Here is a 26210-nt window from a genome sequence, read left to right as displayed (position 1 = left end):
GGCATTCCTCAACAGCTAGTAGAAAAATTAATGAGGGGATAAAAGATGTTAGGAAGGAAAGACACATAGAAGATGCTATGAAAAGAAGGAAGATATAGTGATTAGGCACGGCAAATAAGAGCCAGCATATAGCCAGAACAGCAAAACTTCTCAAAGATAATCTCAACAGAAGTCTGAAATTCACAAATATTCAAAAGATCTTCTACTCTGTGATAAAAGTTCAAAATCCTATTTTTTATCACCAACTAATAGGTCACCTTGCAGACTCAAGTATAATTTGATAGAGATAGTTAAACCATGTTTTCCATTATAATTCAGACATATATGAGTTTGAATTGAACCAGTGAGGTGGGCCTGCTGCAAAGTTATTTGCATTAAGAAACTTGGAAACCTCTTAGGGAAAACCCGCGCTTGATCCAATAACAAATACAGCTGTTGGGAAGGAGGAAAAGAAGGTAGCACCATGAACTGAGTGCAGTATCATCACCCAGATTTGTTCCCCTGACCAAAGCATCACACACTGGTTCTTAAGGAAAGGTGCTTATGGACCGCTAGGTTCAAGAAGGTGTTTCTGCTATTGACTATGTAAATAGTGACATCTAGTGCAATGCCACTTTGGTGCCTATGTGACTTTGTACATAGAAATACATACATAGAATACGTATGGAGAGAGAGAGGAGAAAGCCAATGGAAACACACAGAAACTCTGCAAAGAAATACAACAATGTTAATAGTGGTTAATAGTATTAAGCCATTTTTATTATGGATTATTTTAATTTACATCTTTACACTTTTGTATGTTTTATAAAATGTCTACATTGAACATCTGTTACTTTTATAATCAGGAAAAAACAAATATTGCTAATGAGTCAATAGGAAAAAGAAAGCTACAGAATATTTAGAAACATAAGTTCATTTTTAAATGTTGGCAAACCATGGAAAATAAACTTTTAATCAAGGTGGTCATTTTTAAGTCTATTGTTACACTTGCTTAATATACTTCAGAAGAAAAGAAGTACTATTTTGTCTAAAATATAGCTTATTCAAACATTATTTTAATTTGGTAGTTATTAGTTATGAATTAGCTCTAACCCAGGATTTCAGGAAGTGTTTGAAAGAAGACTAAGTGATAGAAATTTACCATGTATGTATAGTACAAACTCATTTTCTTCACTGATTAGATCATCTCTTGGAGAGAAAAGAAAAGAACTCCTTAATATAGCATAAATTTATATTCAACTAAGTCTTCACAATACACAGAGAAGAAAAATACAGTTATTCATACAATTTTCCAGATATTTAAACCAGCTATCTGGAATTTTAAGACTCAGATTAAGTTTTATTTATGAATCTGAGTGTGACCAACTGAACCATAAGCTATTTTATATCACACGTGTGGTATGTAATATGGTCTCTCCCAGCTAAACATTCAATTAAAAAAAAATGAGGAGGATGAGGACAAAGATGACATCATGAACTATCTTTATGATTTATTTTAATAAACATTTGTGGAGTATCCACCAAGTGTCAGGTCATGTGCTTTTGCTCAGCAATACAAAGATAAGACTATCAATTTCAGCTCCCAGACAGGTGAGGCATGGGCATTAGTATGGGCTGGGGCCAATGTCCTGGAAGTTTGCAGCAGGGGCAGACATAAGGGTCACTAGCCCAAGGTCTGCAGAGCAGAGCATTGAGCAACAATAATGTCAAAGGTCATCTCTAGGAGAGATGCCAGAATTAAAGCCAGGCTGGCCAAGTGAATTGTCTTACAGAGGGGGTATAAGCTGAGAAGAAGACTCCTAGTAGGAAGCAATGGGACAGAAATCAAACAGACAACAGGATTCATAGTAGAGGGTCAGGTGGAGAAATTTCCCAAGCAAAGCACATTCTGCATGAAGCTTTGTCGAGCATATACTGCAATATGGGCTGCTAAGGAAGTAGCAAACATAGTCCCTGCCTTCCAAAAGATCACAGCCTAGCAGAAGAGAGAGATAACATCCATTTCATTCATGTCTACTCCACCCAACAGCTCCCTAAGGGCTGGAAACATGCCTCAGTCAAATGTGAGTTGGATGGATGGATGATGATAAGGAAGATTAATTATGTCAAATAAACAAAAGAGGCTGTAAATAAAGAGATAGGGCAGGGAAGTGGGGAAGTGGAATGCTCCAAAAATGAGGAATTAAGACTTGTGCTCCTACTCTTGGTTCTGCCACTTGCTAGAGTTAACTTGGATAAGTCGTCTAAGCTTTAAGTTTCATGAGGGAGTTGGAGAAAATGGCTGCTAAGATCCCCTTTTGTTCTTTTTTCTTTTACCATAAAATGAAATTCACCAATTTTAAAATCAGATTGAAAAGTCCTTTCTGATCCCAGCATTTTCCAAATGAATTGAACAAATTGAAGTGTTTTATAAATCTTGGCCCTTTTAAAAATTAACTATAATTGAAGCATCTACTTGAACAGAGTTCTTTACAAAACACACACACACACACACACACACTTAAATCCAAGCAATTTCCTTGCAATATCTCTCTGTGGATATGTAAACTTTTAACCTCTTACCTTGAATAGAGTTTCTACATTTGCCCTATTTAGTCAACAATAAAAGTCAAATATGCCATTTCTTATAAAATATCTGCTAGCAGCATATTATAAATTTCAAGCAGGAAAGTTTGTGGGTTATTTTTCAAGCCTTTCCACATTCTACAGTGAGACAGAAGTTAGAAGTTAATGCTAGTTTATCAAAATAATTTATGCTTTAAAGTTCCTTGAAGAGCAGACAGAAAATAATAACATCCATTCCATTTTTAGGCTTTGGTCTCAGCAGTTCCACTGGTATAGGATATGACATACTAAGAGGAAAAAATCATAAATCAGTCTTACTAATGCTATACATTTTTTTAATTCTAAATGTCAGCAAACACAAAATATCTATGATTTTGTTTAAACCATTGTTCTCTAAAAATTAATTTAAATATTTTCAAAGATATTTTAAAATCTGTTTTGTTATCTGAAATCAGCATCAAGATATAAGATTAACTATTCACAAAAAGACAGATGAAGAGCATTTCTGTGCTTCTCATCCACTAACTGAAGGAAAAAATAATTCAAGTAAGGTAAAATAAAGTTGGAAAGTAGAACAAAGAAAATTCTAAAAATTAACAAAATACTATGAAAAGGTTCCAGATTGGCAAAAGTGGAGTGATGATCCAGTTCTTTAAATTACATATTGAAATAAAATTACTAATTTTCATGGATATTATTTCTAATTTCATGCTCCATAATACAATCATCCTGAAACCCCATCAGCCTTGATTAGCCAAATGAAGTTTCCGGAATATCTAAGTTTGAAAAGAGAGAGGGAGGAATTTGTAGCTGAAAACAACAATTAAATAAAAAAAAAAAAAGTTTCACATCTGTGTTCGCATCTGAAGTTGCTCTGTAAGATCTGATAACTTGTTAGAAAGCAATCTTTTGCAAGGCAGTGGATTTACATCATACATTTTTATCTCTCCAAGGAAAATCTAATTACTGGTTCCAATCATTTCTGATTGATTTGCTTTTTATTCTTCCAAGGTATTCTCTGCTTTATGATGAAATCAAGCCTTCAATAAAATCCCAAAAATTTTAGAACAATTTACAAGCTCCAGATGACTGAAAGTTTTCTCATGTCCGTTTGGCATTCAGAAAGAGAGTTTCACCAAATATATTCTGAAGAAGAATACATCTGGCACTCACTAAAACAAAGAACTTACCAGTGACATACTTGAGGCAAATTAATGTTGCATAAATGCAAATTTGCCAATATTCTTTGAAGCCAAAGCTGCACTCCAACCTCCATGTATTTCAATGAGTCCTCTTCTAATGCGCAGGCCACCAGTCACATGAGTGAATGTTGGGGGCATATTTTAGCAATCAATTTAATAACTACACATTATCTTCTATGTACAAATTTAAAATTGCTTATGTGTAATGTGGATTTTTTAAAGAAAAGACTTAGCATCTGTTGAAGGCTCACTTAAGTTCATCGCTTCTCTTGGCCTGATGCAAACTCCAAATCACTGACAAAAAGACAACATAGAAACACAGAATTTTAGCCCTAAAAAAAAATTAAAAACCATCTCTTTCAAAGACTTGTTTCAGTCATATACAGTATATCAGAAATCCAAATGTGTATTCATCATGAGAATATTTTCATGGATAATAATGGTAAATTCTGCTATTCAAAATATTGAATTTTACGCATCAATAAGAAAGCAGTCCAAGAAAATAAATAATTTAATCAACATTATTCTTGCAAGAGTCCATTACAGGGCTATCAGCAGTCAATGATCCATTTTATCAATTCAGTAAGAATACCAGTGTTTTAAATGAATTCTTTCTGTAAGAAGGAGAGGGTTTTTTCCATCAATTCTGGTTCCAGCCTTGGCTTCTTCTTCAGCAGTTTCCTAGGAGAATATACTTTTACAAATGAAGTGGACCCAAATGTTACCTGGTTTGGATACATGGCCAGAAACTGCAGGCTAATTCTGTGATTCATATCTTGGTCTCTAGCATGCCAGGGATACCCAATGTGGGTCCCTGTTGGACACAGTTATTCTACACCTTGATTAAGTGCTCTTAAGACTCAGCCACACTGATAGTACGTTTGATTCAGACACACACTCCAAAGGATACAGAGACACAGAGCATAGTGCTCAGTGTGTGATCATCAACATCTGTGAATCTCTTCTAAAATTATGAATTTTTGTCACCAAATACATCTTCAAATCTTTCTCTTTCTCTCTCTTTATTATTATTGTTATTATTATTATTATTATTGATACAGAGTCTTGCTCCATCACCCAGGAATGCAGTAGCGCGATCTCGGCTCACTACAACCTCCTGAGTAGCTGGAATTACAGGCGCACACCACCATGCCCAGCTAATTTTTGTATTTTTAGTAGAGACGGGGTTCCGCCATGTTGACCAGGCTGGTTTTGAACTCCTGGCCTTAAGTGAACCACTGCCTCAGCCTCCCAAAATGCTGGGATTACAGGCATGAGCCACCGTGCCCAGCCCAAATCTTTAAAATCTCAGATTCCTCTGAGCTCAGAACAATTTAGGAAGGTGAATTTGCTGCAATCTCCACTTGCATTCTGCTCAATCCATGCATCCAGTTTGAATCCATAAAGTTGGACTCCATTAAATAAATCATCCAGCAGGGTGCGGTGGCTCACTCTTATAATCCCAGCACTTTGGGATGCTGAGGCAGATGGATCACAAGGTCAGGAGATCGAGACCATCCTGACCAATATGGTGAAACCCTGTCTCTACTAAAAATACAAACATTAGCCGGGCGTGGTGGTGTGCACCTGTATTCCCAGCTACTCAGGAGGCTGAGGCAGGAGAATTGCTTGAGCCCGGGAGACGGAGGTTGCAGTGAGCCAAGATCACGCCACTGCACTCTAGCCTGAGTGACAGAGTGAGACTCCAACTCAAAAAAAAAAAAAAAAAAAAAAAATCAAAATTTAAAATGTTTGCTCTCAAGAGACAGCATTAACAAATTGGAAAGGCAAGACAAACACCAGAAAGAATGTTCAAAAAATGTAAATCTAAAGAGGACTTGCAGGAAGACTATTTTTAAAAACTCTTACAACTAACAAGGCCAAAAAATAAAGAAATGAACAAAAATTTGAAAGAAAATATATTGATGGACAATAAGCACACGAAAAGCAAAATTCAACATCAGAGACATCTGGACATCAGAGAAATATAAAATAAAACCACAATGAAATACCATTTACACACCCACCACATTGGCTAACATTGTAAATTACTGACAATACCAGTTGGCAATATGTGAATCTCACATATTGCTGGTAAGAACATAAAATAACACACTCACTTTATAAAACAGTTTGACACTTTCTTATAATGTTAAACTTACTCCTACCATATGACTTAGCAATTTCACTCCTAAGTGTTTATCTAAAAGAAAACATATCCCAACAAAGACTTATATGTGAATGTCCATAGCAGATTTATTCATAAACAATCCAAGTATCTATTAAGATATAAAAAAACAAATCAGGGTACATACACACAATGGAATACTACTCAGCAATAAAAAGGAATGTGCTTCTTATACACCTGATAACAAGGATGCATCTCAAACATGCTGAGTGAAGGAAGTCAGACCCAAAAGAGTATGTACTCTATGATTCCATTCATATGAACTCCCACTGCAAAAAGGCTGCAGGAGAACAAGGTTGTAAACAAGGAGACCAATTAGGAGGATGTTGCAATAATACAGGTGGAAAATGGTGGTGGTTTAGACTAGAGTGGTTGCAAAAGAGGTGATGAGAAGTGGTTCCATTCTGGATATATTTTGAAGGTGAAGCCAACAGAATTTTCTGAAGGATAGAATGCAGGATATCTCAGAAAAAGAGAAATCAAAGATGACTCCATGGTCCTGAATCTGAGCAAAAGCAATGATGAAATTGCTTTAACTGAGACGGTGAAGGTGGGTGGAGTAGGTTTGGGGATGATAATAGCAGTTGCATTCAGTTTGAAACATCCATTAGATGCCCAAATGAAGATAGCAAGTTGGCAGTTGGATATATAGGAACAGTTCCAGGCTGGAGATATAAATTTGAGAGTTTTCACCCCATTTTTCTGGAAAAGTGGCTGAGAACAGGTAGAAAGAGTTTAAGAGAAACAGGAAAACCATGTGCACAGATCTTCTTACTGTACAAAAAGCAAAGATTCATTTAAAAAAATCTGGAGGTCATTAATGACTTGGGGAAAACACTTACTAGAATTTTTGTAGTAAAAATATTCGATACCATTACCAAAACCCTGTATACTCAAGTAATGTTTATGGAGGGTTGTACACCTCCCTTCTGATCTCGTCCAATACTGTGTGGCTTGCTACCAAACTAGCAACGTCTAGGTAACCCACACTGGATACCCTAGAGATAAAGAGAGCAGCTTCCACTTGATAACCTCCCTCTCCTGCAGTCTCTACCACCCTCCCACCTTTGGTCAGCAGGAAAGGAAAGGAGCTGTTCCTCTCCTCCTAAGCTCTGCCTCCTGCTCAAGGACAGAGTCAAAGAAGTCTTTAACTCCTTCAGTTTGTAAGTTGTCTCATTCATGAAATTCTATTTGGCCATTTGTTTCCTAGAAGACAGATGCCTTAGAAGCAAGCTATTACTGTGACTTTAGAGTTGGAGCCTTCAGAGGTAACTGCAATTTGTGTGGTATGATTTGGTAAAGACAGAAAAAAAGATTTTTCTCTCCAGATTCCTGAAATTCCACTGAGTATGAAAGGTGAAAGTGAAATGCCCAACTTTGAAAAAGCAGTATTGGAGATTTCACTAAGTCAACAAGTGAAGAAAAGAGAAGCTATAGATGAAAAAAGAAAGCCATAAAAAGGGAGACTTTTTATTATATATTGACAAATTATAGTTGTATATATTAATAGGGTACAAGGTATTATGATTTTTTAATACAATGTGGAATAATTAAACCAAGCTAATTAACATATCCATCACCTCAAATATTTGACATTTTTTGTGATGAGAACATTTGAAATTTACTCTCTTAGTGATAATGAAATATACAGTACTCAATTATCGGCTTTATTCACAACACCGTGCAATTGATCTAAAAAAAAAATCAAACTTATCTTGTCTTTTTTTTTTTGAGATGGAGTCTCACTCTGTCACCCAGAGGGGCGATCTCAGCTCACTGCAACCTCTGCCTCGCAGGGTTCAAGCGATCATCCTGCCTCATCCTTCTGAGTAGCTGGAATTACAGGCACGTGCCTAATTTTTGTATTTTTAGTAGAGATGGGGTTTCGCCATGTTGGCCAGGTTGGTCTTAAACTCCTGACCTCAGGTGATCTGCCCACCTTGGCCACCCAAAGTGCTGGGATTACAGGCGTGAGCCACCGCACCCAGCCCTTACTCTTCCTATTTAATTGAGGCTTACATTCTGTTATCTCTCCATTCCCTGCAACCCTAGCCTCTGGTAATCACCATTCTACTCTCTGCTTCTATGAGTTCAATTGTTTTAAGTTAAATTCAGATACTTGAGAACATGTGGTATTTGTGTTCCTGTATTTGGCTTATTTCACTGGGCATAATGTTCTCCACTTCCATTCATGTTATCACAAATGACAGAATTTCTTTTTTAAGGCTAAATAGTATTCCATTATGTGTGTGTGTACACACGTACACACACACACACACACACAATGGAATACTATTCTCTTTTAAATTTTGTATGCCTAATAATTCGTGGTTAAAGGACAAGATAATAACTATTTTTGAGTACCCCGCTGTGGAGGCACGATCTCCTTTGATCCTTGTGGCAAAGTGTAAGGTAAGTGGCATCATGGTAGAACTGAAGATCAAAGAGACTGTCTAACTTTCTTAGGGCTACATAGCCAAGTGGTGAAGCTAAACTCAGTCTAGGCATACTTAATAGTACACTGACATTAAATGTCTAGAAGTAAATACTAAAAACAAACTGCAAGTCTTCCCTATTTACCATACAGATTATTCCAGTGAACTGCCATTTTTGCCTGGCTTGAAAGATACTTTTCAAAAGAATGGGCTCATATACACACGCGCACACTCACACACACACAATGGAATACTATTTAGCCTTAAAAAGGCATATATATGTGTGTGTGTGTATAGATAATATATATAGATAATACACACACACACACACACACACACACACGTATATGCCACATTTTCTTTATCCATTTATCCCTTAATGGACACTTAAGTTGATTCCATATCTTGGCAATTGTGAATAGTGCTGCAATAAACATGAAAGTACAGACATCTCCTCAACATACTGATTTCAAATCTTCCCAGTAAATACCCAGAAATGAGATTGCTGGATCATATGATAATTCTACTTTCAGATTTTTGAGAAACCGCCATACAATTTTCCGTACTAATTTACGTTCCACCAACAGCGTACAAGCGTTCCCTTTTCTCCATTCTCGCCAACACTTGTTACCATAAAGGGAGGTTTGAGAGACCGTAAAACAAACCCCACCTCACAGTTTTGTTAGTGCAAGTTCTATTTGGCCTATTCCCAACACTTAGCACACAGTAGGTGGCAAACATTTGTTGAATGGATGAATTCTCATTTTTCTCCATTTGTGGAAGCAGACACCTCAAAAAAAAAAATCTGAAAGAAAAGGTAAGGAAACAGTTCTATGAAGGGGTTAATTTACTCTCCTAGCATTCACTTATTGGGGAAAAAAAAATTAACAGCAATTTCTAGAGACCCTCTGGTCTCCTCTTGTTCCTTGGAGAACAAGAAAACGCACTAGAGAGTGGGAGTATCCCCAAGCAGAAGCACACCCAGGACATCACATGTCAACGTGTCCTCTCTGGCCTGGGGTCCCCGCGAGTCTGGGAAACGAGGGGCTGGCAAGGGAGAGCAGGCTGGAGCGGCAGAGAAGGCCCCTGGCGCAGGGGGCGCAGACCTCGCTGCGCTGCGCGCTCTACCGCCGGGCTCCTAGCGCTTGGCTCAGCGCTTGCGCCTCCCTCAGCTCTCTCCTCCGCCCCCCCTTCGCCCTCCCCCTTTCCCTCCCTTTCTCCTCCTCCTCCTGCCGCCGCGGCCGCTGCCAGACTTCGCCAGATCAGACCCACGGGGCTGCCCTCCCCTGCGCACTCCCCTCGCTGCCCGGGCCCGGAGCGCAGCGCGGCCGCGCAGGTAGGAGCCCCTGACGGGGTGTCGCCCCGAGCGAGCCCAGTGCTCACGGGGCCGCGCGCGGGAGAGTGAGTGAGGTGGGGTGACCTGAGGGGTGCTGAGTACTCGAGAACTGCCCTGGACTGTGCAGGGTGTCTCGGGCAGAGAGGGAGGTGGAGGTGTGCAGCCTCGGAATGCGATCTGTCAGCAAGTGCGAGTACTGGGGTGACATCTGTTGGGATGGGCATGTGTGTGCGCGCCCACAACCAGCCGGCAGGGCTTTGCCCATAAACGTAGTTTTGAAAGTTTAGGGGACCAGTGTGCGAGATTTAAGCCGCACCTGGATTCCACAGGAGCTGGTCAGAAGCTGGGACGGTGAGCAGCTCCACGGGACCGCCGCGTTAGCTTGCTGTTAAGAAAGGGGACCTCATCTCCCTGCTGGACCAGGCCGCCCGCCAGAAACTGGTACCTCGGGTGGCGGTGCGATCCCTGGTTCCGGTTCTAGGCAGCCTGATACCGAAGGTAGCTTGTCGGGGACCCAGAGACTGATATGACAAAAGAGAACCACTCGCTTTGGGCTGCCCCTCCACACAACCTGGGACTTTTTAAACAAAGCTGTGCGCAGATCAAGGCGTGGAAATGCCACTTTGAGAGGTTGTGCGGGGGGATGTGAGAAGCTCTGAGAGATGTGAGAAGGTCTAGTGTTCTACTGGAACTGGGAGATCGCTCTCTGAATTTTGTATTGTTATTTTGTTTAAAAAATGAAAAGCCTGAGGCCAAGGCAATTCATATTGGCTCGCAGGTATTTTTGCTGATCTGTGCAAGGAACTTTGCTAGCTCAAGGTGAGCATACTGGGAAAGCCTTAACGTTCTAGAGAATAGAGTTTTGCAGCCCCACCTCCATCCCCGGGGGTGTGGGGTTGAGGGGCAGGAACTGCACCGTCCCCTTTGAAATGTACTGTTTTTTCCTTTCGACCCCCTCTTTCTGCACCCTGGTTTGTAGGTGCAGTATAAAATGCACGCTGAATGTCTTTTGTATGTAAACAGTGTAGCAGGATGGAGTAACGTGAAATGCAATTCTGCAGCAGTTTTTACGTCTTTGCTGCCTTGTTCGTTGGCCACCGAGAAGGTTCAGGAGGGGGAGGGGAGATGAGAAAGCAGATTGGAAGTTGAGTACGGTGGAGCCTCAGCCTCTCCCACCCTCCCTTCCTCGCTTGTGTTCACTGCTAAAGTTTTGTTACTTTCCCCGCAGCAGATACTAAACATCAGTTTGTCCTGTATTTTCTTTGAGATTCACAATGTTGAAAGCCCTTTTCCTAACTATGCTGACTCTGGCGCTCGTCAAGTCACAGGACACCGAAGAAACCATCACGTACACGGTAAGGGGTGATGGAATTTGAAATAAGTACGGTTCAGCGGGATTCTGTGACCAAAAAAAAAAAGATTTTACACACCCCTGCCAGTGTATTTGGGCTATACTGTGCGGAGGGTGATAAATTAAACAACACTTTATTCATGCTTCATATCTAAGATTCGTTGTAAATTGCCCCCTTGATCCTTTCAAAAGTTCACTGGGCTCACCACCTAAGATAGGAACCAACATGTAATCATTTGTGCAAGGCTAAAATGGGATCCGTTTAAAACTAAAACCAAAGAAAGTTACATGTTTCCAAAACATTCAACAAATTAGTGGGTGTAAGGAACTGGAAAACCTGGATTCCTACCACATGCAGATAAAACCAATACGTGCAGAATAAGACTTAAGTCAAGTAAGAACATTAAACACCATAAAGACACATGGCCTCCTTTGTGTACATGACATACATTCTCATGTAAGTGGCCTTTATTGAATTTATAAAGGCTGTATATTCATTCTTTTTTGTATAACTGATAATTCTAATAAATAAAGGCAGACACACTTTATGTGTTACTAGGATGCATATTGGCTAAAGTGGTTTTCAAACATAATGTGTGCAACTCTGTTTTGCATTTTCTAATTAGCATCTCTGATATCTCCAAGTAATATTTGATTAGTTAATTGCATAGGTGTAACCAATGTTTAATAAAATATTAAAAAGATCATCTGACCCCTCCCACTGCTACAAATAGCTGTGGTGAGAACAGAGAAGGACAGTACTGACTTCACTTCTGGTGAGTTTGTTTGCACCTCTGTTTTGTGTTTTCTTGTCTTTAATCAGTGTGAGGCAAATGACATTTGTCCTGGATTGGAATATGAAAACACATTTTCTACTGCTCCCAGTTTAAAATTAAGTAATCCTACTGGAAAGAATGTGAAAATTTCTGAAAAGAAAACTCTTAAAATGAACTAATGTCAATTACTGATAATAAACATTATCTCACTTTTTGGTACCACATTATCCCTAGAATGTTAGTATTCATCTGGCAAATGTTCCTTTCTGTTGTTCAGATCCACTATAAATAAAATAGCTTAATACAAATATTTTGTTAACTTCATGTTAAATGCAGTTGCTTCCTCTGCTGAAGATAAATAAAGCAAGAAAAATGAAGGCATGTGCTGTTTATCTTAAAATGAAAATGTTTTGTTATTCAGACTAAACTTACTGCCTTCTCAGGGAGCTAAAATTAAATTCACTACCCACTTTTATAATAATCTCATAGAAGATTTTACTTCTTTTCCAATTGCTTATCTTCTATGCCCTTCCCTTTGCTGATCACCTAAATCTTACTCATTTTTACCAGAGAAGGTTCCCTGTGGCTTAAACATGATAGTTTTAAGACCACTAAGGTTCATTATTATTGTAACAAATTTTCCAGATATGTTACCTTTTGTGCTAAGATTGGGCCTATTCTCCTTTAAATTTTATATGCGTAATAAGTCATGGTTAAAGGACAAGATAATAACTATTTTTGAGTACCCTGCTGTGGAGACACGATCTCCTTTGATCCTTGCGACAATGTGTAAGGTAAGTGGCATCGTCTTCCTTCTACTAGTGGTAGAACTGAAGATCTGAGAGAGTGTCTAACTTGCTTAGGGCTACATAGCCAAGTGGTGAAGCTAAACTCAGTCTAGGCATACTTAATAGTACACTGACATTAAATGTCTAGAAGTAAATACTAAACAAACTGCAAGTCTTCTCTATTTACCATACAAATTATTCAAGTGAACTGCCATTTTTGCCTGGCTTGAAAGATACTCTTCAGAAGAAAGGGCTCCACAAAATAGCCTCAAGTCCTCTTCCATATTAAATATGGTGTCCATTCAGCTATTTACTCAACAAGTATCTGCATAAGCAAGTCTCAACACTATTAAAAGAATTTATTTGTTTACTAAGAAAATTCAGCCCCCTCTTGGAGAATTTACCCTGGGAAGACAGTGTTGAAAACTACAAAGTTCCTAAGCAAGTACAAATGATACTATATACAAATTGCCAAGGAAAGGCTGGGCGTGGTGGCTCAAGCCTGTAATCCCAGCACTTTGGGAGGCCGAGGTGGGTGGATCACGAGGTCAGGAGATCGAGACCATCCTAGCTAACATGGTGAAACCCCGTCTCTACTAAAAAATACAAAAAACTAGCCGGGCAAGGTGGCAGGCATCTGTAGTCCCAGCTACTCAGGAGGCTGAGGCAGGAGAATGGCGTAAACCCGGGAGACGGAGCTTGCAGTGAGCCGAGATCCAGCCACTGCAGTCCAGCCTGGTCGACAGAGCGAGACTCTGTCTCAAAAAAAAAAAAAAAAAAAAAAATTGCCAAGGAAATAGAAAAGCAAGGAGGTGATTAATGTTGGTGCCGGCATATTAGAGGAGACAGAACTCTGTGCTGGTTCTTGAAGGAAGTGATGACCTCGGTTGGATTGATCTAGAAAGCCTGAAGAGGCACCTGAGTCAGAGTGGCATAATCAAAAGCTAGAGCTGAAAGCACCTGAGACCATTCCAGGTGGTGATAAGGTCAGATCAGCTGGAAGTGGGTAGTGGAAAGAACCCAGAGATGGTGATGATGAGAGACCTGGAGGTCACTGTGAGGTCTCAGAGAGAGGAGCAACATAACCAAGAGCACAAGAAAGACCATCATGGGGTCTGTATGCAGCATGTAGAGATACGGGGCCTTGCCTACTCACGGGCCAGCAAAAGACTTACATCTACATGGTAGATGTAGAAATGGACACAAAGTCAGCAGAGATGGAAGGAAAATAAGTGGAGATTCAGCGCTGATGTTAAAGTTGGAATCCTGGGTTTCAAGAAAGGTGGTGGTACCTTGAACACTGTTTGGGAAACAAGAAAAAAATTAGTCTGAGAGACAAAGTGAATTTAGTTCTCACTCCAGTAAGTTTCAGACATCAGTAAAATATCTAAATGGATCTCTGGGCTTCCATTCAGCTATTTCCTTGTCAAGCATCCATTGTGTACATAAGCAGCTCTCAGTTATATTAAAAGAATTTAAGTTTATTTGTTTGTTTACTCCACTTTTGCTCAGTCCTTCCTTAGGCTTCTTCCTCACAGTGACTTTCTCAAGTGAGCGTCTGATCAGATCGCTTTCTGAGCTTAAAAGTTCTTCAGAGGCCTCTTATTGCCTATACCTACATTTCTCAAGTAGTTCCTAGACAACTTGTATGGGAATCACCTGGGATACTTGCTAAGCATTTAGATTCCAGGCCCCCTACCCAGACCTACAGAATCAAATCCTTTGGGTGGGCCCAGGAATCTTCATTTTAACAAGCACCCTGAGTGATCCTTAGACACAATAAAGCTTGAGATTCATTGACCTTCAGGGTAGAATTCAGGCTTCCATTCCTAAAGAAAGGCTTTCTTGATTTGGCTCTGCCTACCTCTGTAACCTCGTCCTCCACCTACCCAGAACTCCTTGCAGCTCCTTCCCTTTTCAACAATTTTATGCCTTTGTCACAGTAGCCTGTCTTCCTAGAATTCCCACATTCATCTGGAAAAATCCTGCTCATCCTGTAAAGCCTGATTCACTGTCACCTCCTCTGTCAAGCCTTCCCTTCTGCTCTGCCATGCTCACCCATGCCCCGGAGCAGAGTCCATCACTCCTTCCCGTGTACACTTGTAGAAGGCACCTGCCATCTTACTGCAACTTGTCTACCTATCTGTCTCCTCTTCTGGTCTTTGAGTTGCTTGAAGACAGGGACAAAGTCTGCATCATCTTTGCATTCCCAGGCCCTAAAACTGCCTGGTTTCAGAAGGTGCTCCATAGGCTGTTTGTTCAGTGGGTGAACTAGAGAGGAGACTGAAGCTGGGAACTGCTAGGAGGAACACATTTGTTCCCTAGGAACTGAAGCTAGGGAACAGGCCAGGGTGTGAGATGGAGGTAAGAATGGTAAAGAAAGCTAGGTGCTTGCATGCTGTAAGAGGATTTAGAGAGAGAGAGAAGAGCCCAGCGCTGGTTGGGGCGGGGCGGGGCGGGGAGAGGGCAAGGAAAGAGAGAATTTGGTCTTTTTTTTTTTCACATTTACAATGTGGGAAAAAGGCAAATTAATAAAGAGCAGTCAGAGAAGTTGGCGAAGATTAGTCTCAAAACAAAAGAAGATGGTACTGGGCAACTGTACCAAAAACAACAGAAGAGTTTAGGCAGCTGATGATTGAGAATGGACCCCTGAAGTTGTCCAATGCACAGAGTTGTCTTTTAAAAAAAAGCGTTAGAATGTTAAACCACCCATCTCATCATATATCTAAGACTTTAGCGCAAGGATTGTTGCGATAAGAATGAAGCTTTTAGAGTGATTTCTTAGGGAATGGACACACCAATTAACAGTCTCCTGGCCCCACCTTTGATGTTTTCTTTGCAGCAATGCACTGATGGATATGAGTGGGATCCTGTGAGACAGCAATGCAAAGGTGAGCCAGCTTCAAAGACTTCCCATGTGATCATTGCCTTCTGTCTCCATCTCTTGTGTCACTCTTCCTATCCTGTCTGTGTTATACCAAAAAGGCATAAGCATTATATTTACATGTTCGATTTTTCCTTCTTAGAAGATTCCTGACTTATTTTATTACTGACCACAGATATTGATGAATGTGACATTGTCCCAGACGCTTGTAAAGGTGGAATGAAATGCGTCAACCACTATGGAGGATACCTCTGCCTTCCGAAAACAGCCCAGATTATTGTCAATAATGAACAGCCTCAGCAGGAAACACCACCAGCAGAAGGAACCTCAGGGGCAACCACCGGGGTTGTAGCTGCCAGCAGCATGGCAACCAGTGGAGTGTTGCCCGGGGGTGGTTTTGTGGCCAGTGCTGCTGCAGTCGCAGGCCCTGAAGTGCAGACTGGCCGAAATAACTTTGTCATCCGGCGGAACCCAGCTGACCCTCAGCGCATTCCCTCCAACCCTTCCCACCGTATCCAATGTGCAGCAGGCTACGAGCAAAGCGAACACAACGTGTGCCAAGGTAGGAATAACTTATTTTCCTAACCATTGAAAGCTTTTGCCCAAGTGCACCTCGTGGTGAGGATGATAATAATTCACATTTATTAAGGACTTCCCGCATGCCAGACATCATGCTAAGTGCTTTGTCTGCATTATCATATTTAATCATCACAATATTCCTAAAGGGTAGTTGCTGTAGGTGTCATCATTGTTTTAGAAATGGGAAACTGTGGCTTAGAAAGTTCATCAGTGGTTCCCAACCCTAGCTGCCCATATTTAGAGTTACTTGGGAATCTTTAAAACTTCTCAATGGCCAACCTACACCCCAGCCCAGTTAAATCACAGTCTCTGAGGGTGGGTTCCAGGCATCGGCTTTTTTTTCAGTTCCTCATGTGCGGCCAAGTTTGAGAACCAGACGTCACACAGGTGCTAAGTGCAGAGCTGACCTTCCAACCCAGGAAGGCAGGTGCCAAAGTCACAGCTGGCAAAAGTTGCTGTCAGGTTATTCATTGGGAATTTGAAATTATGCTGTCAAGCTACTCCACAGATGTACCCCTTTGGTTTCTCAGGTTTCTTTTCATTGAACTTGCCACAGACTTATTTTCCTCATTCAGGAATAAAGAAATGGGGCTCCTGCTTCTCATTACCTTGGAGGGACTCTCCCCCACTCACATTTATATCTCGTTTAAAGCTCTCATTTGACCACATTTCACTTATATCACTTGCACCATGGCATCATCTGCCTAGGTTTTTCTGTTTTTTTTCACAGAGCATACACATCACTGTGTATTCTAGAAACAGCTATAAGCTCATACCAGCAAAGTGATAAGAATCTGGGGCTTTGAAGACATGTAGGATATTAGCTAACTGAACTGTGCTAAGAGATTGTTTCCCTTTCCTTCTTAGCAAACCGTTTCCGAGCAGCCTGGTGTGGAGATTGTGTTACTGAAATGGGGCCATAGGAGCCTCCAGACTCCTTTCTCCCTGCCAGAGGCTGACTAGGTAGACCCCATAGTGCAGAACTCCATGTCACCACCACATACATGTATGGCACACGTGAGTCAATGGAAAGGGTCCAAGAGTTCTCACTTTCTAACTGGTCATGTGTGAGGAAGAGAGCACCTTCCTCCCTTAACACTAAGGGTTTCAATAGAGACCACTGAGCTGCTACTTTAAATGAAAGATGCATTTTCTTGTGCCCCTTATTCACCCGTGTTTAGTTTTATCTTCTGTATAAAAGATACTCGCATTTAAATGGCTTAAAAATGAAGCAAGGGGCTGGGCATGGTGGCTCACACCTATAATCCCAGCACTTTGGGAGGTTGAAGCGGGCTGTTCACCTGAGGTCAGGAGTTCGAGACCAGCCTGGCCAACATGGCAAAACCCCATCTCTACTAAAAATACAAAAATTCTCTATGAATGGTGGCACGTGCCTGTAGTCTCAGCTACTGGAGAGACTGAAGCAGGAGAATCGCTTGAACCTGGGAGGTGGAGGTGTGCAGTGGAGCTGAGATCATGCCATCTGCACTCCCAGCCTGGACAACAGAGTGAGCGACCTTGTCTCAAAAAAAAAAAAAAAAAAAAAAAAAAAGAAGTAACGGAACTTGGCATAGCTCTAACATGCTCTAACTTATTTATTTCATATTTTGTTTGTAAGTTTTAAGTACCCCACCATCAAGACCTAACCCATGTTGTGATGGTGTCACTTTTCAGAGGGTGCATGGTATTAGCATCTGTTTTGTGTTACTGTCATGAGTCAGAATTCCAGTATTGATGATGAATGCTTCAGCATCTGCTTGATACTCTGATATTGAATTTAGGGATTATGTCAAGGAGATAAAACGATGAGGTTATTCTTATACATGTATTTGGGTTAATACTGATTAAAAAAATCTTGAGTTTATTTAAGATATACCAGCTTTTAATTGTGTTATTTAGTTATATAACTAGACTGGAAACTTTGGTGGTATTTTCCCAAAATCAAAAAATTTTGCTGAAAAATTCTTAAGTATCAACTTTTATATACTGAATTATTTTGAATACTTTAGATGTATATTTTAATGGTACTTGGGAGAAAAAAAAAAAAACAGATAAATGAATGAGTCATTTCCCAAAGTAGTTTGCAGTCATTGACATTTATGGTTGAATTCAAGAACAATGCCCAGAACTAAATGAAGAGGTCCTAGAATAAAATATATTCAAGACTTACAACATGCATTGGTTATGGCAGAAACTGTACTGTGATTCATAAGAATAAAATCCTATTTAACTTTTCTCGAAAATATTTAGACTACCTAACTAAGTTACGTTTCACATAGTAAAACATTTATAGTTCTTACTTCTTTGGGCATTTTTTTTTAGTTATAAGCAGACTATTAAGTGCCTTGCTTATGGAATATGCTAAATACATACCTGTTGACTGTGCGCACATAGGTTATTTCCAACCCAAATTGTTCTGTGTAATTCAGCCAGTTTCTAAAATTTGGGATTGGTGTCTATACCATTGAAAGCAGGGTTAAAAGTTTTTTGGAAGGCCTAAGGCTTAAGTTGGATTTCTTCCCACGTCACAATTTTGCAAAGTGCCCATAAATGTGGATTTACTTAATTGTTGATAAAAGGGGGTTATTTCATATGATAACAACAGGATAATCTGTGTAGGGAATTTGACTAACATAAGTCGAGTCACACTTGTGCCCGTTTCTTATTGAGCTAATCAAACATGCAGTCCAGCTTCTTCTAATTGCCTGCAGATGTATGACATTCTCATTCCAGGCCAGCAGCACAAAATAATGTTTTAGCACCAATGTGGAAGTATGGGGACCTCTGTTTAGAACAATAATGTGCTCCAAGGACCTATATTATTGACATCATCATGGAGTTTGAGGAGTCTTCTGTTTTAATAAAGATCTCCACTCCCTTTTAAATGTTGCATATTTATGCCCAGTAATCCAGACACATTTCCTATGGTCTACTGGATAGAATAAATGAATCTTACAGATGAGTCTTATTTGCATAAAAATTATTTCTGTTTTCTGTGTATATTTTTCAGCAGGTATAGTTTATCATTATATAACCTAAAACTGAGGACATTTTAAATGTAAGAACTGAAATCTGTACTGTGTTTCAGTCTTCAAATCAATTGTGCCTTTGAATGCACTATACCAGTCACAGATGGCTTCTAAATAATTTAAATAATACCCCTAGATATTTTAAATGTACACTATTTTATAAATATATATTTTAAATAGCTGTCCATTTAACTGTTGAATGAAAACATGATATTTTTACTCCTTGTCATGTATTTTTTGGGGGGTTTTCAGTTCTGTACAAAAACAAGGAGTTCGAAATGCAACATAACATTCAAAGATCAGGTCATAGTGAGCAGGTGTTTTTCAGGGTTTTTGCTAAATGAGGATCATGCTGTGGGAGCCAGTAACACTGAGAGTTTCCCATGACTGACATTCTTGGCATCTATAAAATGAAGATCATTTCAGTGTTACATACCTGGAGCCACGTATAGATAGAGTTTTCAAAATTAATTGTTTCCATGAGATACCATCTGCCTCAAAGACAACAGATACTCATCTACACCAAAAAGAAGTTGAGTGAATGGGGAATATATTATAACCTGTTGATGGCTCACCTTTAGTTTTCTACACCTTTATTGCATAGTCTCTATATAATCTTTCTCTTTTTTTTGAGACAGAGTCTCACGCTGTTACCCAGGCTGGAGTGCAGTGGTGCTATCTTGGCTCGCTGCAACTTCCGCCTTCTGGGTTTAAGCAATTCTTGTGCCTCAGTCTCCCGAGTAGCTGTGACTACAGGTGTGCACCATCACACCCTGTTAATTTTTGTATTTTTAATAGAGACAGGGTTTCACCATGTTGGCCAGGCTGGTCTCCAGCTCCTGACCTCAGGTGATCTACCCACCTCAGCCTCCCAAAGTGCTGGGGTTACAGGCCTAAGCCACTGTGTCTGGCAATAGTCTCTATATAATCTTTCTAAAGGAGATGGAGTTAGAAATTACCAGATAAAGTTGAGAAAGGATTTTTTTAAATCATATATAACTTTCTAAGACTTCCATTCCTGTATTTAAAAAAAAAAAAAAAAAGTCATTTGGGAACTGACAAGAAAGAGAAAGCATTGATTGCCCTAATTGAAGAAACTTGTTTGTTTCATTGAACTTTAAAAAAATTAAAACACCGGGCATTTTGCATAGCTGGTAATTAAGCCGCTACTAAACTCTGTTAGGATTTACAGGCATGACTACTAACTTGGTAAAGAAACTGTGCCATCAAGAAGTGAACTCAGTACTAATGCCCAATAAAGTTGATTGTAAAACCAAATCGAGTACAGTACCTGGCTTATATTGTATAAGGTATCATTGAGAAATATGAAAAAAACATACCCTAGGGTTTCCACCATCTCTGTCTACCAGGACTTTCCGGTTTCAAAACCAAAAGCTCCATGTTCCTGGAAATGCCTTCATCCCAGACAAATAGGATGGTTGAGCCCCTAGCATACCCACATAGCCATATCGCCTGCACCTCACAGACAAGAGTGAAGAAGTCCTAACATTAGAGCCATTTTTTCAGGTTGGGGCATTGCTTGTCCAGTGAGACTATTTTTACAATTTATTTTGTACTTTCAAAAAACAAACTGCATTGATTTTTAAGTAGCTGGACAGAATTTGTCTTTGCAGTTGTTGGGATCCCATTTGCCAGTTTGCCAATGAGCAGGTTTCTACATTGTTTTAGATGTTTTAAGTGTAGGATAACTGGACATTAGAACCTGCACACTTAGTTATGTGTCAATTGTGTCATACCATGGGAAAGTTAGCAATCTTTTCACATTCCCACATGGAAAAAATTTCACCACACAGCCAAATTAAATACTATGTTTCACCTATAAATTTTTCAGTTTGCCAAATGTTTTTTTTCCCAACTTTCAGCTATATTTTCAATCATTTTATTTTATCATTATTACACGTGATACAGGAGGGATTAGAACACTAAAAAATACATATTTGCCTCCTGTAAAGTCTAAAGGAACAAATTACAGTGTACATAGGGTTAAAATTTAAAAACCTCTATAGTCTTAGGGATCATCCATTATATTCTACACATTTCTTTATAAACATAAGGGTAACTAAACTACTCTTTTGAAAAGGAAAGAAGTTATTATCTGTACATCTATATTTGCAAAGAGGAACTTGAAGTAACATATACAGCTTCTCAGATGCTAGGGATATCTTTCTTTGACTTCTTTCATTTTAAACTTAAATGATCTCATATCCAGAAGAGAATTAGAAAATCATAGTGTAACCAATTAGATACCTGGCATTGTCATTACCAAACAGCTTTCAAACACTGCCCCTTTTGTTGATTCTCATTAATGTCATTAGGGTTGCTGGCTGCATGGGTTAGTTTTGTAAGGAAATGCCTAATTATTCTTCCATATAATTATACAGCCCAGTGAAGAACTGTGATCTCAGAAAATAGACATTTTGCAAAAGGAAGACTATAATTGAGTAAATCATGATGTTAACCTTAAAAAAAAAAAAAGTCAAGCAGTAAGAAAAATGGGCATTTAGCCTGCTTACAGTTCTTCATTGTTTTTAGTTGTTAATTACCTCAAGTACTTGAAAATTCTCTAAAGTTATGTAAATGGATAAGAGTTGAGTTTACAGGGGAGACTTAATTATTTTTCAAATAAGCCGATGCAGTGTATAGAAGTGATTGATTTATTCCTAAAAAAAAAAAAATCTAGCATTGTTTCATAATTTACTTTTCAATATACTGCAGCCATTGAATTTCTAGTCAATTTATGTCATTTTACTATGCATTTGTGAACAGTATTTATATGTATCTGATTCATACACAGTCAGAAAGTGTTCTTAAAATTCCTTCATAAAAAATGAATGACAACCGTTTGAGGTGGAAGGATAGAAGAGGTCAGTATGATCACTCTCCTGCAGCAAGACTGTGCTACGCACCTCCCTAATTCAATGGTTATCAAAGTGTAGTCCCTAGACCAGATGCATCAAGCATCATCGGATAACTTATTAGAAATGCAAATTTCCCAGGTCCCACCCCAGATCGACTGAATCAGAAACTCTGGGGCCAGGACCAGCAATCTGGTTCTGGGATTATATATATTATATAACATATGTTGTTATAATAAGACAATTAAATATATTGTTATAACAATATAACTACATACAGTTATATAACTATATATTGTTTTAACAGTCCCATAATATTGATGCCTCCTCAAGTCTGAGAACCAATGCCTTAACTTAATCTTAACTTCTGCTATATAAATCAGAGGGAAGGGTCAGAATACTTCACATGGGATATGGGAAGCAGTGGAAAAAAACATCAAAAATATACATTCTGCCTCTAGGGTAACTTAGTATTTCTATTTTACTTTTCTCACTCTTCTTACTGTCATCGTCAGTACTCTGATTCCTAAACATGGGTGGCCATGAGTCCTGATTAAGACTGTATCCCTGAACCAAGGATATGATGTATGCAATCTAAAGGAAAAGGGTACATATTAACAAGAAAACAGGATACACATCTCTATAAAACCTACAAATATGCAATCATATAACTATTCTTAAACTGTCAGTAGGTGAGACTCTAATTTTTGTTCTGGCTATGGCAATGACTGGTGCTAAGTGATACCTATATCTTTTATAAGGCTCCTCCTTAAGTACACGGCACAAACTTGTGAGATGAGGCAATGCTGTTTGGCAATTCAGTTGGTGTAGAACCACAAAAGAGAAGGAGGTTGACTCTGACTTTGACTGTAAAAGCAGCCTTCAGTCACCAAAGTGATATGAGATCCTTTCAATATCAGATGCACAGCTAACCATCTCTTTCCATTTAGACTCTGTGAATATCAGATATTTGAAGAATATTCACATAAGCATCTTCTTTCAATTTAAACTTTATCAGAAATTTACTTCCTATCAAAGATGAGGAGATTCTTTTTAAGACTAATTAACACTTAATCTGTGGAATGAATTTCCTCCTCCCTATTGAAGCAAGAAGAAGTAGATTAGAGTAGAATTGCAAGCCCGGGTAACTTCAGGAAAGTGCACTGGTAGTGGCTCATTATTTATTTCTCCAGCAGGAAGTCTCAAGCTATATTCCCTGAAATCAACAAGTTGCCCCATTTTGTAAGGATTGCTTTTTCACGTGTTGAATTGCTGGCACAATTTTATTCTTTGAAACCGAAGAATAAACAAAAATTTTCCCAATGTGTTAGATTTTGCACGAATGTACAAATAAGTAATTCACACCGCATCTGAAATTCATTAGCATGTTGCTTTTTCCAGGAGGTAATTGCAAATTGCACACTCAAAATAAAACTGATCAAGAAAAAAACTGCATTTCAAATATTGGCAAAAGAAAATGCTGTCATTGCAGAAATTTAAAAAGAATTGCAGGTTTGTAGTTTAAACTGAAATGATTTGTAAACATTTAATAAAAATGAAGTGAATAAATGACATGAAAGGAAGGCCGAATGCCGAGCTATTAGCATAACTACAGTTTAAAAGAAGAAACAGTTAATCAATGTATATAAATGTATACTAAATAGACTAAAAAGCTTGAGATTTGCACTAAGTCAAATTTTAAAACTTCAACTACCTTTTAAATGATTGCACATCTATCCCAGTCCAAGGTAACTAGGCAGTATTGCAAGTGAAATTGATCAAATGGAACACAAAACCATTCCATTCCATTCGAGTTCAGTGAATTCAGTCAAGTTTGAGAACCACTTTCTGTTGTAGCTTAATAGAGTCAAAGTAGAAGGAAGGAATGCTCATAGTCCTTAGGGAAGTTGTCATAATTGTCCCATGAGTTATCAAATAACAATAAAAGAAAAAACAACAGTTCGATAAAGTAAAATGGGACATCACTAGAAGTACATGATGAATTGCCAAAATTAGATGTGACACAGGTAGCGCCACAAGTTACTAAAATACATATTTGGACAGAAGAAGAAAACGTGTTCTCAGAAATGTGGTTAAGGACAAAAGTCTGTTTCCTCCCTGGAATGGGGCATTTGGGAGAGAATGCTGAGGAGACACTGGGAAATCTGACAAGGAAATTAATATCCAAACATCAGAGGAAGTAATCATACGGTAGCTGCACAGAACAAAAGAGAAGCATTGTATCGTGTCCACGTTCCATCTGTCCTAGAATGATTTCCCAGGAGAGGTCCCCAGAAACAGTGTGCTTCTGACTGGAATGCTAGCAAGATAAGGTGGGGAAGAAAACCAAGTCAGTGAACCACTCTGCAGAGCAAACATCTATGACTGGTTCCATCCTCAGTAACTCCACCAAAATGCTAATGAGTTCATCTTGCTCTGTCTAAACATATTCCAGAACTGCATTCTGTTTTACTTATTATTGAATACGCAATCAGTAGATGTTGTTCATATAAATGAATAGATTTTAATCATAAGAGAACTCAGACTTAAACCATCCTTGAAAATAAGTTATCGAGTACCATGTGTGTATAAGGTATATTTCCCAACTATAAATGTTATACAATATTAGTGTGGTCCATGAGTAATTTTTGAAAGAGACTGTTCTGTCCCTTTAACACGGAGGTCTCAGATACTTTGTCCCCATTTTAAGCTTATGCTACTTGGAGGAAGGATTCATAAAACCTATTCTTTATATCCTGGATTACTAGGTTTTCCATAAATATTAGTGACTAAACAAGTTGGTGTTATTCCTAGAGCAAGACTAGTAATTGGGAACACTAGAATTATTTTTTATTTCCCAATAAGCCATTTAACCAGGGAATGCATTTCTGTATCAAATATATCCTTCCTCAGAAATCTCATGGTGAATAAAATGAAAATACACTTTGTTTGGGAAAATGTTAATATTTATGATACTTGAGGTCAGATAATCATAAGGCTGAAAATTGTTTTGTTTTATAATTTTATTTTAATTGAAAATATACATATATATGGGATGCAATGTGATGTTTTGATACATGTATACACCATGGGATGATTAAATCAAGCTAATTAACATAACCATTACTTGTTTTTTGCAGTGTGAATATTTAAAATCTACTTGCTTAGCAGTTTTGAAATATACACATTATTATTAACTATAGTCACCATGCTGTGCAACAGATTTCAAAATCTTCCTGTTTAACTGAAACTTTGTACCCTTTGACTAACATCTCCCCATCTCCCTCCATTCCCACCCTCAGCCTCTGGTAACCACATTTTTCCCTCTACTTCTATGAGTTTGACTTTTTCAGATTTCACATTTAAGTGAGATCATGCTGTATTTGTCTTTCTGTAAGGCTAGAAAATATTGATGTGAGCTCTCTGATACTGTGAAGAAACTCAAGGCTGTTGATGAACTTCTGTAAAATAAGATGAAGGAAGAAGGACTGAGCAATCCATCTTATCTTGGACATTTCCTTGGCTAGAAATTATCCTTCTCAAATCTGTTTTTAGAATCCAAGAAGGTCACTTAGTTGGGTACAGGTGATTTAAAAGAAGAGTTTTCTGATCTTGTCGCAAAGTAGAGAAGCTCGAGGGAGCTAGATAAGTGAGAAGGAAAAGTCATAGTTCTCAGGAACCCAGGAAGAAAGAACCGAGTTTACTGAGAGCCCATTGAGAACTGATAACTAGCTAAGACTTGAACTGTTGGTGAAGTAAGAGTGAAGTAGGGAAGGGAATCCAAGACAGCCATAAAAACTGCATGTGCTTTTACGTGTGCCTAGTTAAAATGAGAATCATGACAGGAGCTGGAACTGCATATAGTTAAATCATTGTGGGGAAAGTGGTGAAATAAATTTTCACTCTGAACAGCTTTGTGTGTTGTGAGGAATCTAATCCTACTCGAGTGAAGCCACAGAACACAATCCAAAGTGGGAAACAACTCTTGGGGTCCAACTCACTGCCCACCTTGCAGACCAAGTCTGTCACAACCCGGGTTACGGAAGAATTTTTACTCAATGATGACGTTAGATTTCCCTTGTGAAACATTTTGCAGCAAAGCCCTCCTCTTGTACATACATTCACACCAGCATGCCATTAAATGAACATTTATACTATTTTCTGAAAACTTATGTATCCCAGTATTTTCTAATATACCAAA

The 26210-nt window shown here is 38.9% G+C and overlaps 1 protein-coding gene across 1 annotated transcript in view; it reads left to right on the top strand.

Annotated features, from left to right (window-relative positions):
- The first annotated feature begins 9287 nt into the window (after positions 1–9287).
- The window catches only part of EFEMP1 (EGF-like fibulin extracellular matrix protein 1), a 59059-nt gene continuing 42136 nt past the window's right edge, over positions 9288–26210 (top strand). Inside the window, exons 1-4 of the mRNA XM_017874643.1 lie at positions 9288–9726; positions 10994–11081; positions 15484–15532; positions 15701–16087. Coding sequence (XP_017730132.1) covers positions 11001–11081; positions 15484–15532; positions 15701–16087 — 517 coding nt within the window. The 5' untranslated portion in view covers positions 9288–9726; positions 10994–11000. The remainder of the gene's footprint in view (positions 9727–10993; positions 11082–15483; positions 15533–15700; positions 16088–26210) is intronic.

The sequence above is a fragment of the Rhinopithecus bieti genome, unplaced genomic scaffold (genome assembly GCF_001698545.2).
Source record: "Rhinopithecus bieti isolate Rb0 unplaced genomic scaffold, ASM169854v2 scaffold_7414, whole genome shotgun sequence".
Taxonomy (NCBI): Eukaryota; Metazoa; Chordata; class Mammalia; order Primates; family Cercopithecidae; genus Rhinopithecus; species Rhinopithecus bieti.
This window is presented reverse-complemented; position numbering and strand designations above follow the sequence as displayed.